A 17554-nucleotide genomic window follows, 5' to 3' on the forward strand; every position below is an offset into this window, starting at 1 on the left:
GGGTGTGCGGTGTGTCTGTGTTTGTGAGCTGTCATCATTTTAGCCATTTTAAAGTGATTTTTTTCAGCAATAAAAGTAACAGCTTTACTTGAAGTCAGTATTTATGAGTGACAATATTATCAGTTAGTCACATTACTAATTTTATAACTTCTTTCCTTGCAGGCTCTGAATGGCTTTGTGTTGGTTGTCACTACAGATGCTCTGGTCTTTTATGCTTCTTCTACTATACAAGACTACCTGGGATTTCAGCAGGTAAATACTTTTTTTTAGGTCACTAAAAACTTTTTTTAAATTTTCTTTTTATCTGTCTTATACTTTAGGGACACAATTGATAATTTGTATAATTTTCAGCTAATATATACTATTAATAATTTACTACATTATAATTTCCTTAAATGTTTATGGGCTTTATGGATATTGTGTTTCTTCTTTCACTTACTAAGGAACTCTCATATAAAAGAAATGTTCAGGTAAGGGGCAGATGGGGTTTGAATGGGGCAGGCAAGAGGATATTTGCCAAATAACTAGTATGGGAAGTAGAGGACATAGGACAGCGATGAGATGAATGAGGTGATATGTAAAGGGACAAGCAAAATTCCATGGCTTAGACCTTTCATTCTGATTTGTGGGGATTATGAAAGCTTTCCTGAAGGAAATGATATTTAAGCTAACTTAAAGTGTAGGATTCAGGTGGGTTCACAGTTGTGGAGGGAACACAGAAGACAAGACAGAAGTACTGGAAGTCCTTCAAGGAGGTGAACGTGTCTGGTGTGTTGCTACTGAGTGAGTAGTGAATAAGTGGACTAGTAAATAAGGTGTTTGGTGTACTTGGGGAAAAAGAATATAAGATGTGATTGATTTGAGCACAGTTGGTAAGTGTACTTGAATGCTAGCTATATGTATGTATCAATAGTTCCTAAATTCTAACCTGCATAAGACTCACCTGAAGAACTCGATAAAATTTTATAAAATCTTTGGCCTCAAACCCGGGTATTCTGACTCAGTAGATCAGAGTGGGGCCTATGAATTTGCATTTCTAACAAGCTCACAGGTGATGTTAAGACTGCTGGTTTGAGGAGCACTGTTTACACTATTATAGAAAATGAAGATTAATCTATGATTTATACACAGTGGAAGCCACTAAAGGTTTGTGTTAAAGGGAGTGTGTGTGCTCCAGTCTGTGTTTCATATGGTAACTCCAGCAAGTGTGTAATGGCTGCCACAGAGACAGTTTGTTAGAAGGTCAAGTTCATAGGGAGATTTCTCTAGATAGCTAAAGTAGTGGAATCTGGCTACTACCGCAGTTTCTGAAGGTATTCCTGAAGCTAATTTTGCTGACCCAGAGTTAGAATTGCTTTCAGACTTTTTAAATTAAAAAAAAAAATACACTAATGTCTGTTTGAAACTTAATTACCTAGTTATCTTAATGATTTGATAATGCGATCCCTAACAGTCAAGAAATCAAAGAGATTCACTATTTCCCAATCGATTTTTTTCTCATATGTACACATTAGCCTAGAAGCTCTTTACGAAAACGTTTGTGCCCGACATGGGTGGTGGTTTAGGTACCATTGAACTTCAAGTGGTCACTCCTTTGTGGGTAATAACATTGTTTAGTGCATCACCATCAACCCTTTTAGTTGCTTAGAATGGAATTAAATAGAATACACAATGTTATCACACACAGTGTTTTGTGAAGCATTTTTCCATGTATGTATATGTACACATGTGACAGATAGAAAATGTTTCCAGTACCAAGAGTTGCAGTAAAAAAAAAAGGTAGAAAAATGCTTAAGGGCTCAGCACTGTAGTTAGTGCTGAGGGGCAAGAGGCAGAGGAAGGATTCTGGCCTCGTAAAGGCATATCTCTATCCCTTACCCTCCGGAGTCTACTTGGAGTAATTCAGTCTTCAGAAAACTGTTAGAGAACAGTGCAGAAAATACATAATGAACTATTTAGCTTAGAGAAGTCAGACAACTGGGTGCTCAGATGAGGTTTTGTGAAAAAATAGGACTTAAAAGATCAAAAAGGCATAAAAATAAGCAGAACTTAATATGATGCAATTAAGGAGTGGCGAAGTGACTTACTTGAAAAACCTTCATGTGGCAAATAACTTTCGGCTTATCAATTACAGTGCTAGTCTATTTCTAGCTTTTCCTGTCTTGGATGACTGGAGAGCTTTGCAATCCATTTGGTTCTTTCATCATCACTAACAAGCACTCGCTAATCTAGCTACGTTCTGAAATTACCTTAGTAAGTCATTTATTTTTTAAATCAGTACTGTTGTTTTATTTCTTTGTATTTTTTCCCCCTTAGTCTGATGTCATACATCAGAGTGTGTATGAACTTATCCATACTGAAGACAGAGCTGAATTTCAGCGTCAGCTACACTGGGCATTAAACCCTTCACAGTGTATAGACTCTGGACAAAGAATTGATGGTAAGAATGTTTTATCGAAAAATAGCTTTGGACTCTGGCCAGGTAGCTCAGTTGGTTAGAGCATCATCCAGATACACCAAGGTTGTAGGTTTGATTTCCAGTCAGGGTACATACACTAATCAAGGAATGCATAAATAAGTGGAACAACAAATCGATATTTCTTTCTCTCCCTCCATCTCCCTCCCACTCTCTAAAATAAGTAAATTTAAAAAAAGATAGCTGTGATGTTTTTAATATAATTCTATGGAAGGAGGTAGAGAACCTATAGGGGCATAGAACTCCTTGGTGAAGGTAGGAAAGTAGTAGAAAGCCGTGTGTCTCTAGTTGCAGGTCACAAAGAGATTGGTGAACTAAGGGATATTGTTTCTTCCTCCAAAAAATGAATGATTTTATTTTTTATCTTGTTTGATTTGATTTATATAGTATTTTATATTAATCAAAAATGAATAAATCTAAGGAATATTGTGACAGCCATTGAAGACTATCAAGTGGGAAAGTGTTGCATACTCATTCATAAATTTATAAAATTACTCATGCTGTTGTGGAAGATGGGAAGGAATGTACAAGGCCGATACTGGAGTGTGTGTAAATTGTTCTGTGTTTAAAAGGCACAAAATCAAAAAGAAAACTAGCACATCCAAGTATAAAAAAATTTTTCCCAGTGCAAACAGTGTTTTCAGAAGTTCATGGAAGTGTTAAATAGAAAAAAAAAAAATGGCATTGGTGTTAAAAATGTGGAAATTGTTGGCAGTGATAAGCCAATAGAAATAACAAAACTGAGGTCAAGTTGTTCTATGAGATAAAAGTGATTTTCAGTAAGTTTTAGTTTCTTTTCATTAGCTCTTCTGAAAATGATTATCTTTTTGTACAGACTCTAATTTAGAAATTAACACAAATTTCAACTATGCAAACACTTTACAGCAAAATGGAAAATAAAAATTTTGTGTTGCTGTTCTTTTTACAGAAGCTAATGGCCTCCCACAGCCAGCAGTGTACTATAGCCCAGACCAGCTTCCCCCAGAAAACTCTTTGTTTATGGAGAGGTGCTTCATATGCCGACTAAGGTGTCTCCTGGATAATTCATCTGGTTTTCTGGTAAGGTACAAAATCTTATGATCCTGGCGTTCGCTATTATTTTATAGAACTAAAAGATTAAATGAAACCAGTATTCTTTGGTTATATTTGAGTTCTGTTTTAAAAATCTACTTCATCAAATAATTTGATAAAGAAAAGTAACTTCGCCCGGGTGGCATGGCTTAGCTGTTGAGCATTGACCTGTGATCTAGGAGATCGTGGTTCGATTCCCAGCCAGGGCACATGCCCAGATTGCTTGCAGGAGGCAGCTGATCAATGACTCCCTCTCATCATTGATGTTTCTCTCTCTCTGAAACCAATAAAAATATATTGAAAAAAAAAGTAACTTTTAAAATATCATTATTTCTGATTTTTGAATCTTTTCTGTAACTCCAAAACCCTATCCTTTAGGGTGCCGTCAAAGATTGAGGGAAATAACATAGAACCTTGTATTTTCCCTGTTTTTATGACTTTTTAGGTATATGATGAAGAATTATGTATCCTTTCTTTAATAGCAGAATGTTTACCCTCCTTGGATGTAATGCCTTCTAGACAGAGAAATTATCCTGGCCTTTTCCATATGGGTAGAGTAACTGCCATGTAGAAAAGTGGTGGTTTATTCATGATTGCAGAATCATCGTGTGGCATGAGATGCTGTTGCGTCGTCTGAACACCTGGGTAGTATCACCACCGAGTGGCTGAGGCAGGATACTAAGAATGCAGATGGTCTGTCTTCTCCATCATCTGTACTCTTAAGATGGCACACTCTAAAAAAAAAGTGCCCAAATAAGTTTGGGACAATTAGTTCTCATATTTAAACAGGTTTTCTTACTGCAGGACTTTTCAGAGCCTTTATGAAAGGCACATATTATGCTGTCATCCCCAGTGCAGAGGATCATTGAACCCTTTGTTAGACGGTCTAGTTCCATTCATCTTAGAGTTCATCAAGTTGCAAAATTCATCTTCCTAGGCTGCCTCTCATACATGGAAGAGGCATGAAAATCTTTGTCAAAACTTGCCCTCTTTTTTTATTTAGAAAACAGAAGGCAGCATAGCTATCCCAGTGTACCCCCAGCCCCCCAGAAAAGATAGCACACTCCACCAGCACAGGAGAAAGAGACTAGAAGGTGTGTTGTATATTACTTTTGTGAAATATCAGGAATTTGAAACAGATAATCAAATCTTAATAAAGTTGTATTTTATCTTTAGATGAAAGATTACCATGAGCTATGAAATACAATATGAGCTGTGGAATATAGCTAATATGTGTTTGAAAATTAATCTGTACTTGATGACTTGGTCACCATTCTCAGTGAGGAAATATGTATTGAGTGCATGGGTGCAAGGAGCTCTACTAGGTGTCAGTGATGGGGCATTTTCACGCCTAGAAAATGATACAGGTGTTCTTGTGACCATTAAAAAGCCAGGAGTAGTTCACTTCTCTGTCCTTCAAGATGGTCCTCATCCTACATTTTGGGATCGTTTTAACAGGCTTTCTGTGGAGAAAGGAATGAAAGAAAGTAGCAGTTGTCAGCCTCAGGAACCCTGGATGTTACCATGACTGAGCCTTTTAAAAGGAACAATTTTAAACTGTTGATTTTAATGAACTGTTTTTGGTTTTTTAAGGCAATGAATTTCCAAGGGAGGTTAAAGTATCTTCATGGCCAGAACAAGAAAGGGAAAGATGGGTCAGTGCTTCCCCCTCAGCTAGCGCTGTTTGCCATAGCTGCTCCACTTCAGCCACCATCCATACTTGAAATTCGAACCAAAAACTTCATCTTTAGAACAAAGCACAAACTAGACTTTACACCTATTGGTTGTGATGCCAAGTAAGTAAAACGTTTTCAGCTTCATTTTTATCAGGTGTATATACTGTACAATGCAGTAAGTCTCTCTTAGCATGTAAAACATAGTATAGATTATAACATTGTATATTATTATAGTAGCTATTATTTATACTCTTTCAGTATCATCTTTCTTTTAAAATAATTTATCAGGCTCACAAAATCATAATTTTTTACAATACTTGCCCCAGTTTCTATATAAAAAAGATGATGTGCTTAATAAGATTGTTTTACATTTTTAAATTGCATAAACTTTATTTGATTCTTAGCCCTAGAAGTTTAGTAACTTAATATCAGGAGTATGATATTAAGCATTCATGTATATCAAAACTTATCATGCCCGGCCGGTGTGGCTCCATGGTTGGTCGTCGACTCATGAACCAAGAAGTTGCTGGGGTTGATTCCAGGGCACATGCCCAGGTTTCAGGCTCGGTCCCTGGTAGGGGGCATGCAGGAGGCATCTGGCCAATGTTTCTGTCTCTTTTCCTTTCCCTCTCATTTAAAAAGCATATAATTGCTTTTCTCCTTTCTAATATGGAAATACAGAGAGGTTTGAAAAACCCTGCCCCTCAAAAATGGAATATAAGCATTCTAGATTTTTTACTAAAGATTGTGTTTTCTATGCAATCTACTCTGTTGGATTTATCTTTATTCAGGAGAAGAAAATGCTATAAGCAAAAGAGAACAGTTACATAAATTTGGTTAATTTTTTCTACCTGCTCATGTAAAATTTTACATTCTGCTAATTAGTAAAACCTATCGCCGAAAATAGCATATAGCTGATGAAATTATGTTGGTTCCTTCATTTATGTTAAATTTTATTTTTTAACAGAGGAAAACTCGTTTTAGGCTACACTGAAGCAGAGCTGTGCATGAGAGGATCAGGATACCAATTTGTTCATGCTGCTGACATGCTTTATTGTGCCGAGTACCATATCCGGAGTGAGTTGTAGTTCCTCGGGAACATGTCCATAAAAAAGGGCATATACTCTAGTGCATGCTTCAAATTATTACATAAAGAAACTGGATGATCTTCTACTCAGAATCATGCCTTTATGATTAACCTGAGTTATACTCTTAACTGCTCTGCAGCTGCCACACAGGAATATATAGTAGTTTTACTATGAAAATGACTATTTTGTACCATGTTTTTCTCAGGAGTTTTTTTGATGGTATAATTATTCATTCATAAACATTCCCTATTTAGAATTAAAACAATTTTTATCTTTTTCCCCCAAAACTGTACTCTATAATGTCATGTGTTCCTAGAATTGTCTGTTATATAATCTTCCCCTTAACCTTTTAAATTATAAATTTAGTCTGAAATAGGAAAAATAACTCCCAAGAACTATATCCATGCATTTTTAATGTACTGTTAAAAAGTTGTCAAGATATTTATCATCTTTGGTGATAAATATGCCTGGAAATATGTTAGGGGGGCTTTGTTTCAGAGATTTTCTTTAATATGTTGATTTGGGGTTTGATAATTTTTTATTTTATTTTAGTGATTAAGACCGGAGAGAGTGGCATGATAGTGTTCAGGCTTCTTACCAAAGACAATCGGTGGACCTGGGTCCAGTCTAACGCCCGCTTGGTTTATAAAAATGGAAGACCAGATTATATCATTGCAACTCAGAGACCTCTGACGTAAGTACAAAGACAGAATGCTTGCTGTTAATTGTTTTTTATTTTAGTAACACTTTGGTTTATAAATGCTCCTGAAAACTTAAATAATACGTATAGAAATAAGAAGGCATAGGTGAAGGGCATTGAGAAGATAGAATTAACAGACTTTATTAAACAGCTAAATATTTAGAGCTTTGGGAGGAGAACAGTGAAAGGAAACGTTAGGGTTTTATCCTGGGTATGTGCAGGAAATATGAAAAGCTAGTGCCATCTGTAAAATAAAAAGACAACAGTACTTTGCTTAGCATATGTTTTCTAAGCAAGCAGTGATTTTTAAGTTACATATTCTGGAAATGAGTGTTTTGTCAAATACATGCATTGTAAGTTTTTTCTAGAGAATTGATTTTTTGTATGTGGCTTCGAAGTAAGAATCGAGATCATTTTTTTCTCCTTATATCTATTAAAACCCTACAGTATTTATGAAGCAGTGCCTCTAGCCATAATTTATAGTGCCATAAAGTTTTATGTTTATATTTTAGGTTGTAATTTTTGCAGGGGCGGGTGGGGAATCATAAACATCCCAGATCATCCATGGTGAGTGTATTAATGGATAAGGGTGCATTTTTAGATTAAAATGAAAGCTTATCTACTATTTTAACAATTTAAAAAAAAGTTGGATATGTATGTCCAGTTGACCAGTAACATATATTGAAAAAGCCATCTTTTCTCCACTGCACTGTGTTTTGATCAGATGGTTCTCTTTCTGGACTCTGTTATGTTCATTGGTCTAGTTGGCTATTTTTGCACTAAGAACACATTGTTTTATTAAGTCTTGATATCTGAGTATATGCCCTTCACTTCGTTTGAGATTTTTTTGTTTTCCTTCAAGATCACGTTGGCTCTTCCTGACCCCTTTATGCTTTCATATACATTTTAGAAATCAGTTATCAGTTCCCACTAGAATATCTAAAGGGATTACAGTGTAATCCCAAATCTATACATGGGATTACACTGAAACTATAGCTCGTCTTGGGAGAATTAACATCTTTATAATACTTAATATTCCTACCCATGAACATGGTGAATACTTAGGTAAATACTACATAACCATGTACCCCTGTCTTTATCTCAATAATGGGTTGTATTTTTCTTAGGTGAGTCTGGGACCTCTTTTATTGATGATTCTATTCCTAGATATTTGAAGTTTTTGCAGTGCTGTTTTAAATGATGTTTGTGTATATGTACACATACATAATTTTCATATTGTAAATTATGCTAATCTTTTCCTTTTATAGCTTCTGGGCTTTGCATTTTATTTAGATACCTCTCCCACTCAGGAGTCCCAATATCGTAGTTTGTTTTTATATTTGGATCTTTATTCCACATGGGATTTTTTTGGTAGGATATCAGGTAGGGGTATACCTGAGTGTGGAATTAATGACTGTACTGTTTTTGGACAAATTCTAAATCATTTAAATATTTTTTTAAAAACAATTTCATAGCACTAGTCATCAGAAAATGTATGTCAAAATAAAGTTTTTGTTCCCTGCTGTCAATGACAATCTATTTTGCTTGCTGCTTTTAGAGATGAAGAAGGAACAGAGCATCTGAAGAAACGCGATGTGAAGCTGCCTTTCATGTTTGCCACTGGAGAAGCTCTGCTGTATGAGATAACCAACCCCTTTCCTCCCATGATGGATCCCTTACCAGTGAGGACTAAAAATGGGGCTGGTGGAAAAGATTCTGCTACCCAGTCAACTCTGAATAAGGACTCTCCCCATCCCAGTTCTCTCTTGAGTGCCATCATGCAACAAGATGAGTCTATTTATCTCTGCCCTGCTTCAAATAGTGCATCTTTCGACAGAAACTTTTTTAATGAATCCATGAACAAATGCAGTGATTGGCAAGACAGTATTGCATCAATGGGGAATGATATCCTGAAACATGAACAGATGGGTCAGTCTCAGGAAATGAACCTGACACTCTCTGAAGGTCATGGAGGCCTCTTCCCAGACAACAAAAATTGTGACTTGTACAGCATTATGAAACACCTCGGCATCGATTTTGAAGACATTAAACACATGCAGCAGAATGAGGAATTTTTCAGAACTGACTTTTCTGGTGAGGATGACTTCAGAGACGTTGACATAACAGATGAAATCCTGACGTTCGTCCAAGATTCTTTAAATAAGTCTACCTTCGTTTGTCAGGGTTACCAGCAGCAGCCGCCCACAGCGCTAAACTCAAGCTGTATGGTCCAGGAGCACCTGCAGTTAGAGCAGCAGCAGCTGCAGCTACAGCAGCAGCAACTGTGCCACAAAATGAAGCACATGCAAGTCAATGGCATGTTTGCAAACTGGAGCTCCAACCAGTCCGTGCCTTTTGGTTGTCCTCAGCAAGACAGTATACAACAGTATAATGTCTTTTCAGACTTACCTGGGACTAATCAAGGGTTTCCCTACAAATCTGAGGTGGATACTGTGCCTTATACACAGAACTTTATTGCCTGTAATCAGTCTGTGTTACCACAACAGCCCAAGGGGACACAGCTAGACTTTCCCATGGGGAATTTTGAACCATCCCCATACCCTACTACTACTGCTAATTTAGAAGATTTCGTCACATGCTTGCAAGTTCCTGAAAACCAAAAGCATGAATTAAATCCACAGTCACCTGTGGTAACTTCGCAGACATGTTATGCCGGGGCTGTGTCCATGTACCCCTGTCAGCTGGAGCCTCAGCAAAGCAGTGTGGCTCAGATGCAGTACAATCCAACCCAGCCAGGCCCACAGGCATTTTTGACCAAGGTAAGGATGTTATCAAACTAAACCCTTTCAGTGATTCTTCTTACATTATAAATACATGAGTTGAAATCTTATCTAAATTGTTTATGTCAGAGAGCATTTCTAATTATGTCTGGGACTACTTTTTTTTATAAGCCAGTACTTTTCCAGGATGTTACGGACACAGGTTATCATATTGACCTGAATTGTAAAGGAAAAAGAAATCAAGGGCTAAAGTGACGTGAATGTATCCTTAAGTTACCAGGTGACATTAGTTCAAAGTATATTGTTTAAAATAGAGATTTTGATTTAGCTTGCTGCTTTAAAATTACATCTTAAAAATTCAAACTTCAAAAATATATTTGAATTTTTAAAAATAATTTCTCAGCGTTTTAATATATAGCTTAATTAAGTGAAAAGCAATGTAGGTGTGTTTCTTCGCATGCCTTTGCCCTGATGATGCCTGGAATTTAGGCCCAGGCACCTTCTTCCTCTCTAGCAACCTCTCTGTCTTATCCGCCACCTTTTACGCCTTAAGGTGAAATGTTTTTTCTGACGTTCTTAAAAATGGGGTAACTTGGCTGTCTTTCTGTCATGGGACTTGAGGTTGATACTGTATTTTTATTGCTTAAATGTGTCATCAGGACCCTCCCAGCAGCAAGCACACTTTAAATCGAAAAACAATCACTTAAAAAAAGTTAACCTGATTATATGTGCTCTCTTTGGCCACCCAGGAATTGAGCATGTTTGCTTTTATGATTTTCCATTAAAAAAATCGTTCATTTTAAAATGTATTTAAAAGTTTAGTTTTGACTAAAATTAAGTTGTTCTCTATGGACTGTGTATTAGAGTATAGTCATTTCACAGTGTTACTGGATCTTTGTCCCTGATGGTTTTTTCTTTCATACATTTGATTTAGTCTGATTGTATATGAGAAATGGCAGAAAAGGGCAGTGAAGGTTCTTCTTTTCATTCCTGACATCCTTTAATTGTATTAAAATTTAATATTCAGTTACAGTCTGTTTCACAACATTGCCATGAAGTTAAGCATGGGTAGGTTTATATACTCTTGAGTAAATTGTTAGAGAACTTATTTATGTAATTTTACATTTTGAACAGGGCTCCTGAGTCCTTGATAGTGATCCCTTCACTATTGTGTGTTAGTTCTTTGTGAATAATAAGAATTGTGTAGACCTTCCTCTCCCCTCTCTGCAGGGGAACTACTCTATATGTGGCTAGTCCCAGGTGAGCTGTAAGTGTAAAATACATGCCAATTTTGGAGATTTAATTTGAAAAAAGAATCTTTTATTATTTTCATGTTGAAATAAATTACAGCTATATTCGGTTAAGTAAAAAATATATATTTACATATATATATATTTTAAATATATCTTTGATTTCAGAGAGAGGGAGAGAGAGAGTTGAAACATCAATGATGAGAGTCATTGATCGGCTGCCTCCTGCACACCCCCTGCTGGGGATGGAGCCCACAACCCGGGCATGTGCCCTGATGGGGAATCGAACCACAATTTCCTGGATCCTAGGTCGATGCTCAACTGCTGAGCCACGCCTGCCCGGGCAAGTAAAATATATTAACATTTTACTTTTCAATGTGGCTACTGGAAAAATTAAAATTACATATGTGGCTCACTTCTGTTGAACAGCACTGCTCTGGACAATGTTTAAAGAGAATTGCTGGCCCACGTTATGACTGATGAGAGTGATTTATATAAAACACAACATTCTCTAGGCAAATAATACTACCTTCCTTTTGAAGACTCGACAAAGGTGCCATTTACTGAAGGTCTAATTATGTGGTTTTTAATGTGTGTTTTGGAGGACCTTTGAAATAATCATCATTTTGATAAGTGAAGCCTAATGTTACATAGGCTTTAGAAAGGTAGATTTTATTTGAAGGAATTAAGGATATGAATTTAATGTTTGAAAGTGTCTGCAGCTCTCATTAACTATATACTCTAAAGGCTCTGTCATCTATAAAACCCTACAGAACTATCTCTGTGTCCTTCCCATTTCTCCAGTAGCAGTTACGGAAACCAGATAATTTCATTTTAAGATGGCAAGAAAGAATAACTTGATTCTGTAATTAGGACAGTAATTATAGTGGTATTTACTAATTAAAAGGATGGTACAAGAAATTAGTTTAGGAATTCATACCCATGGTATAATATTTTAGGAATATTAGAAACCTCTAGCAAATCAGAACTAGCCCCTTTTAGTAAAGTCTTATTAGGTCATCTGCAGTTTTAGTGGAGTAATCTCAAATGTAATAAGTTCCCTGGTTCACAGAATTTGAAAAGCAAATATACAGGGTAGGGGGAAAAAGTAGGTTTACAATTGTTTGTATGGAAAATAATGCAAGAATAAATTCGTGTATCGTGGACTCACAACTGTAAACCTCCTTTTGCCCCACACTGTGTAAGTGTGATTTATGACTGCTTCCCTTCTAAGGCAACCCATTGATCAGATGCCCTCCTGGTTCGTGGAATGCCGAATCTCACGTGAAACAGTCATGTTACTCATCTGTGTCAGCTATTGGAGAAACCAAAAGGTTATAAATGTGCTAATGTATGTGCTCAGTATGTTTTCATCGAGTGATTTAAAATTTAGCAGCAACCAAGTTATTTGAAGTTTAACATCATGTAGAGTGAAGATTTTAAAAATACTTTAAAGATCCATTCTTAATAATAAATTGTGTTGCTATTTTTGTTTTCAGTTTCAGAATGGAGTTTTAAATGAAATCTATCCAGCTGAGTTAAATACTATAAAAAATACTCCGACTACCACACATCTTCAGTCCCTTCATCACACATCAGAAGCCAGACCTTTCCCTGATTTGACATCCAGTCGATTTCTGTAATTCCAAGCCCAATTTTTACCTTGGCTTTGGTTTAGATTTTGTTGGTGAAAGATTACAGTTACTGAAACTGTCAGTGCTGGACATCAGCAAGTTCACACGGAGGCATTGATATATGTTGTTAATACCAAACCACATTTTAATGATTTTTAAAGAAAAGTTAAAAACATATCAAGATTACATATACTATAGTCATTCAAATGAAAAGTGTGCTGTCACAGACTGGTGAGATACTATCTACATTTCACATCCTGAGCGCCACAGACTACAAAATTTAAGACTCTCGGAGTTATTTCTCTTGGAATAAAGAAATGCTTTGAGTTTTCAACTTCTGAATCCTCCATTCTCAAAGTACAAAGTTGCCAACTAAACTGTTCCTAATGTTTTTAGGTTCTGCATGTATCTCAGATGTTAAAATAAATGGTTCGGTGCTTTTGTAGAAAGATAATCTCAAAGTTAATGTAAGTGCCTCCCAGTTTTTTCTACCTATAACACTGTAGGACGTATATTTTATATAAAATACGCTTTTTCTTTTTCAGATTAATAACATTCTATGCACAAATATTATTTGCATTTCTTAGACTCAGTCCTCTTTATTAATCCAGGCATGTTTTAACTGCACTACTCACCTACTTTCTTCAGGTAAAGAACAAATAATGATTTGAAAAGAGATTTATTATATAATCTAGTTGCTTCTAGACTTTAAATGTTGCCATGTGCCTTATGTTGAAAAATTTTGAAAGTAAAATGTCTTTTCAAATTACTTCTTAATTACTATATAAATATGCATAAACAGCAGCACTAAAACGTCCACAGTGTTTTCAGAAGAAAGCGATATGCCACCGTTTACCTCTCCTAAACCTGCACCCTGGTGGTCGAGGGGAATGGTGCGGTGTGAGAAAAGTGCTGAAGTAAAGCAACCACGTTTATCTACCTGCGATGACAAGCAGGAGCTTTGTTTCTCAGTCGTTCTGTAAATTAAGGCAAAGCACCCATTTCACTGTGTATAAATTTTTTACAGAGTGTTTTAGATCTGTAATATTTTAAGATAATAGTATGTTGACTTTACAAATTTCACTTCTTAGTACAGTGGAAACTGTTTTTCTCATATTTGAGGAGTGTTAAGATTGACTATAGCAATGTTTGGTGCAAAGTATTGTTATGAATGAAATGAATGGTGCATTGTATGCTTTATAATGAACAAAATTATTTGTAAAATATTTTGAATTTTTCATTTAAAAATATTCCATATTTTATATGCACATAAGTAATTTGGGTTTTACATATTTTATCAGTCTTAAATTGTGAATGCAACTGCTTTTAAATTGGTATTACGAAAAAGAAAACTGCAGTTTTATTAATTTCAAACATTAGGTTGTTTCTATGATAGGATGACCTTTATTATCAGTAAGGCAAATTAATCTCCCTACTAACTACTGTCCTCAGGTGATTGAAAAGAAGTGCCACCACCTGCCATTTTTTTATTCAACGTGATGTCTTTTGCATGTATTGTATAAAAACATGATGGAATCCCAAGCTGAGATGTAGTATTAAAATACATTTTTCTTTTGTTTTTGTAAGTTAATGTACATAAAGTGGCTTCAGACAGTATGTATGTCAGTTGTATGCATTTTCTAGTCAAAATTTTGAATCTGTAGAATCAATGTAAGTGTTGAAAACAACATTTGCCTAAAACATTTCATAATTTGTTTCCAGCCTGAGGTGTCACCAAAGATTTAGACCAGTGGTCTAGATTAATAATCCAGTTTTACATATAAATCATTAAGCCATTTTTGTTCGTCTCCCCTTATGTTACAGGGTGAATTGTTTAGTGGAAAATAGGCTTATTAAATTGTGAATATGACTACGATCAATTATACACTTATAAAATTAAAAATTTTTAAAGCACTATTGTATATTCTTATCTCTATAAAATAACTAAAGCTTATCTGAGAATAATAAAATACATCAAACCAAACACGCCTTTGTCTGCATTGCTGAGTGTGCCAAAACAAGGAGAGAAGGCTCTGGGTACTGCCGTGTTGAGAGATTTTAGGTGGTGTGCACGTCTGCGGAACTGGATGCGTCTGATTGAACTTTTCCTACACCAAGTGGTTCTGACAGTGCCTGAGAATGCACCAGTTTTCTGATGGAGTAGGACGCCTTCAGTCATTACTATGCACAAACCTAGTGTTTTTCAGTATTACTAACTTGTAGGTAAATGTTTTCATGGCTTTTCTCTTTGCTCCTAAATGTTACTGCTTTACATATGCCATGCATACATTTTTGTTTAAAATATGATTTATAATATCCTTACTGTTATCAAATAAAATTGTATATAATAATATATGGTAATAAAATAATCAAGTATTAATATGTTTTAATGTAAATTCTTTCTGGTTCATATAAAGGATATTAGTATTTATAGTATAGTATTATAACTATGTTAAAGGCAAACTATAATATTTAAGGATATGTTAAGTCAGTAATTCATAAATTTCTTATAGAGTTTTGCCCCTACATGTATTGGTTTTGATCTGAATATTAAAACTTCCAGTAACACTATCGATTTAAACTGCTTTGGAAATGGACGATTCTAACCCTAACCCATGTTAGTTATATTTTGTGCCTAGATTAGAAAATATGGCCCTACACACTCTCACACACAAATGGAATATAAGCCTTTGGTGTTAAATTTATAACTCCTAAACACTCGCCAAGAATTCTGTAATTGAAATTGTCTGAAGAAAAATTCCTGAGAAAAAGTGTTTTATTCTAGCAGCAATTGTATTTGTTTTATGCTTATCCTTTACAATCATTTTTCTCAACAACCTAATATATAGACATACTGAGTTAGCATTATAATTAATTTCGAGCATTTTAGAAAAATGAATACTAAGTCTTTTTTCAAGTAAAAATCCAGATAATCAGATTTCTGATCTCTTCTTTCACTCAAATGGCTTCTGGCAGCATGAATGGCGTCAGCTGCCCCTTTTCGCCAAACCTGCCCAGCACTGACCCAGGGACGTTAGCTACCTCCAGGAGCAGGTAATACCTCGCTGAGTTTTCTCCCAGTGTGTGCAGGTGACCTTGCTTCCAGTTTACTAATGTAAGAAAGGACCATCAAATAAAAACCCATAACATCCTAGGCAGAGAACCTGAATAGACGTTTGTCCCAAGAGGACAGACGGCCAACAGACATATGAAAAGATGCTCAACATCACTAATCATCAGGGAAATGCAAATCAAAATCACAACGAGATATCACACACCCGACAGAATGGCTATCAATAAATCAACAAGGGCTGGCAAGGATAGAGAGAAAAGGGAACCCTTGTACACTATTGTAAATTAGTGCAGCCACTACAGAACACAGTATGGAGATTCCTCAAAAAATTAAAAATAGAACTGCCATATGATCCAGCAATTCCACTTCTGGGTATTTATCCAAAGAAAACAAAAACACTAGATACATCCCTATGTTCATTGCAACATTACTAGTAATAATAGACGACACCTGGAAACAACCTAGATGTCTAGCAGTAGATGAATGTAAAGATGATGCCGTATATATACACAAGGGAATAGTATTCAGCAATAAAAAAGAGTGAAATCCTGCCATTTGTCACATGGATGGACCCAGAGGGTAGTAAAATAAGTCAGAGGACAAATACTGTATGATTACACTTAAATGTGGAATCTAAAACAAAATAGACTCAGAGAGCAAGCTGATGGTTACCAAAGTGGAGGGATAAAGGGATAAAAAATAATAAAAAGAAAAATCATTATTAAATTTAAAAGTCTGTTGATTGTCACATCGCAGCCTCCCTGAGAGCTAAACAACCTCTATTCAGCTGGAGGTAAATCGTGTGCTGACACCAGTCCTCATTCTGTTTACTGTTGATGAGAATCGTGGCTTTTAGTCCCCAGCTCAGTGGCCCTTCCCACTGACAGGGTGATCCCCTGGCCCCCTTTCCAATGACCTTGCTTCCATAGCTCCTCTCCATCAGCCATAACAACCTATTGTCCAGGCCAGCTGAGGACGCCACGCTCAGACTGAGCACTGGTGACGCCTCACTCCTGCCGGCCTGAGGTCCCCTGGTCCCAGCCTCCCCGCCCCAGCCCTTCCTTCCCCGTCAGCCCCCAGGCCCTGAGCACCACTGCTCCTGCTCCATGAGCCTAGACCTCGGTTTCAGGGCTTCAGCACTGCTTTTGCGTGTGTTCTGGAATTGCCCACTCTAAATCCACAGCTCTGGCCAAACTCTTTCTGATAAGCAGTCTCGCTAGAAAAAGTGACAAAAGTGAAATAACGAGCCTCCCCACAAACCTTGTCCGTGTGTGGCAGCCTTACCTCCACCAGCATCTCCTCTCTTCAGCTAGAGAACCCTAACTTTTCTCGGGTCAGTCTGATAAAAAGACTACATTTTCCATCATCTCTTGTGGAACAGGTGTAGCTAATACAGTTTTGGCCAAAGATACGAAAGCAAACTGTGTGTGATACTTTGTAGAGGTTGCTTAACAAGGTTCACTTTCTGCTGCCCCTCGAGATAAGCTGCGTGAAGCAACACAGCAAAGCACCTGCGTGGTGGCTGCTGGAAGACCGACTCTTTGGAAGTGCTCTTCACTCGGGTGCAAATCTAGATTCCGTCCCTGCGGCTGCCTGTGACCTGAACAGGCCACCTTGTCTCTTTGGCCTGTGGAGATGGAAGGTCCTTTCTTTTGTAGGTGGGGTCATAGGGACACTTAAGACATTGCTACCAATTTTCATAGGCCGTAAGAAAACTCAAGTGACACACTAGAGAAAGAGGGTCAGAGGCAGAGAAGAGGCCGTGATAACAGAAGTAGGGGTCACACACAGAGAGAGCTTGATTTGAATATGCTTGGCTGCTGGCTTTGGAGATGGAGGGCCACA

At 36.7% G+C, this 17554-nt stretch overlaps 1 protein-coding gene across 1 annotated transcript in view; it reads left to right on the forward strand.

Annotated features, from left to right (window-relative positions):
• AHR (aryl hydrocarbon receptor) overlaps positions 1 to 15013 on the forward strand; it is a 42838-nt gene extending 27825 nt beyond the window's left edge. Inside the window, exons 4-11 of the mRNA XM_081146450.1 lie at positions 163 to 252; positions 2317 to 2440; positions 3405 to 3535; positions 5141 to 5343; positions 6191 to 6300; positions 6864 to 7005; positions 8570 to 9791; positions 12502 to 15013. Of these exons, the coding sequence (XP_081002576.1) occupies positions 163 to 252; positions 2317 to 2440; positions 3405 to 3535; positions 5141 to 5343; positions 6191 to 6300; positions 6864 to 7005; positions 8570 to 9791; positions 12502 to 12645 (2166 nt within the window). The 3' untranslated portion in view covers positions 12646 to 15013. The remainder of the gene's footprint in view (positions 1 to 162; positions 253 to 2316; positions 2441 to 3404; positions 3536 to 5140; positions 5344 to 6190; positions 6301 to 6863; positions 7006 to 8569; positions 9792 to 12501) is intronic.
• The last annotated feature ends 2541 nt before the right edge of the window (positions 15014 to 17554 follow it).

The sequence above is a fragment of the Miniopterus schreibersii genome (genome assembly GCF_964146895.1).
Source record: "Miniopterus schreibersii genome assembly, chromosome: 9".
NCBI classification, from domain to species: Eukaryota; Metazoa; Chordata; class Mammalia; order Chiroptera; family Miniopteridae; genus Miniopterus; species Miniopterus schreibersii.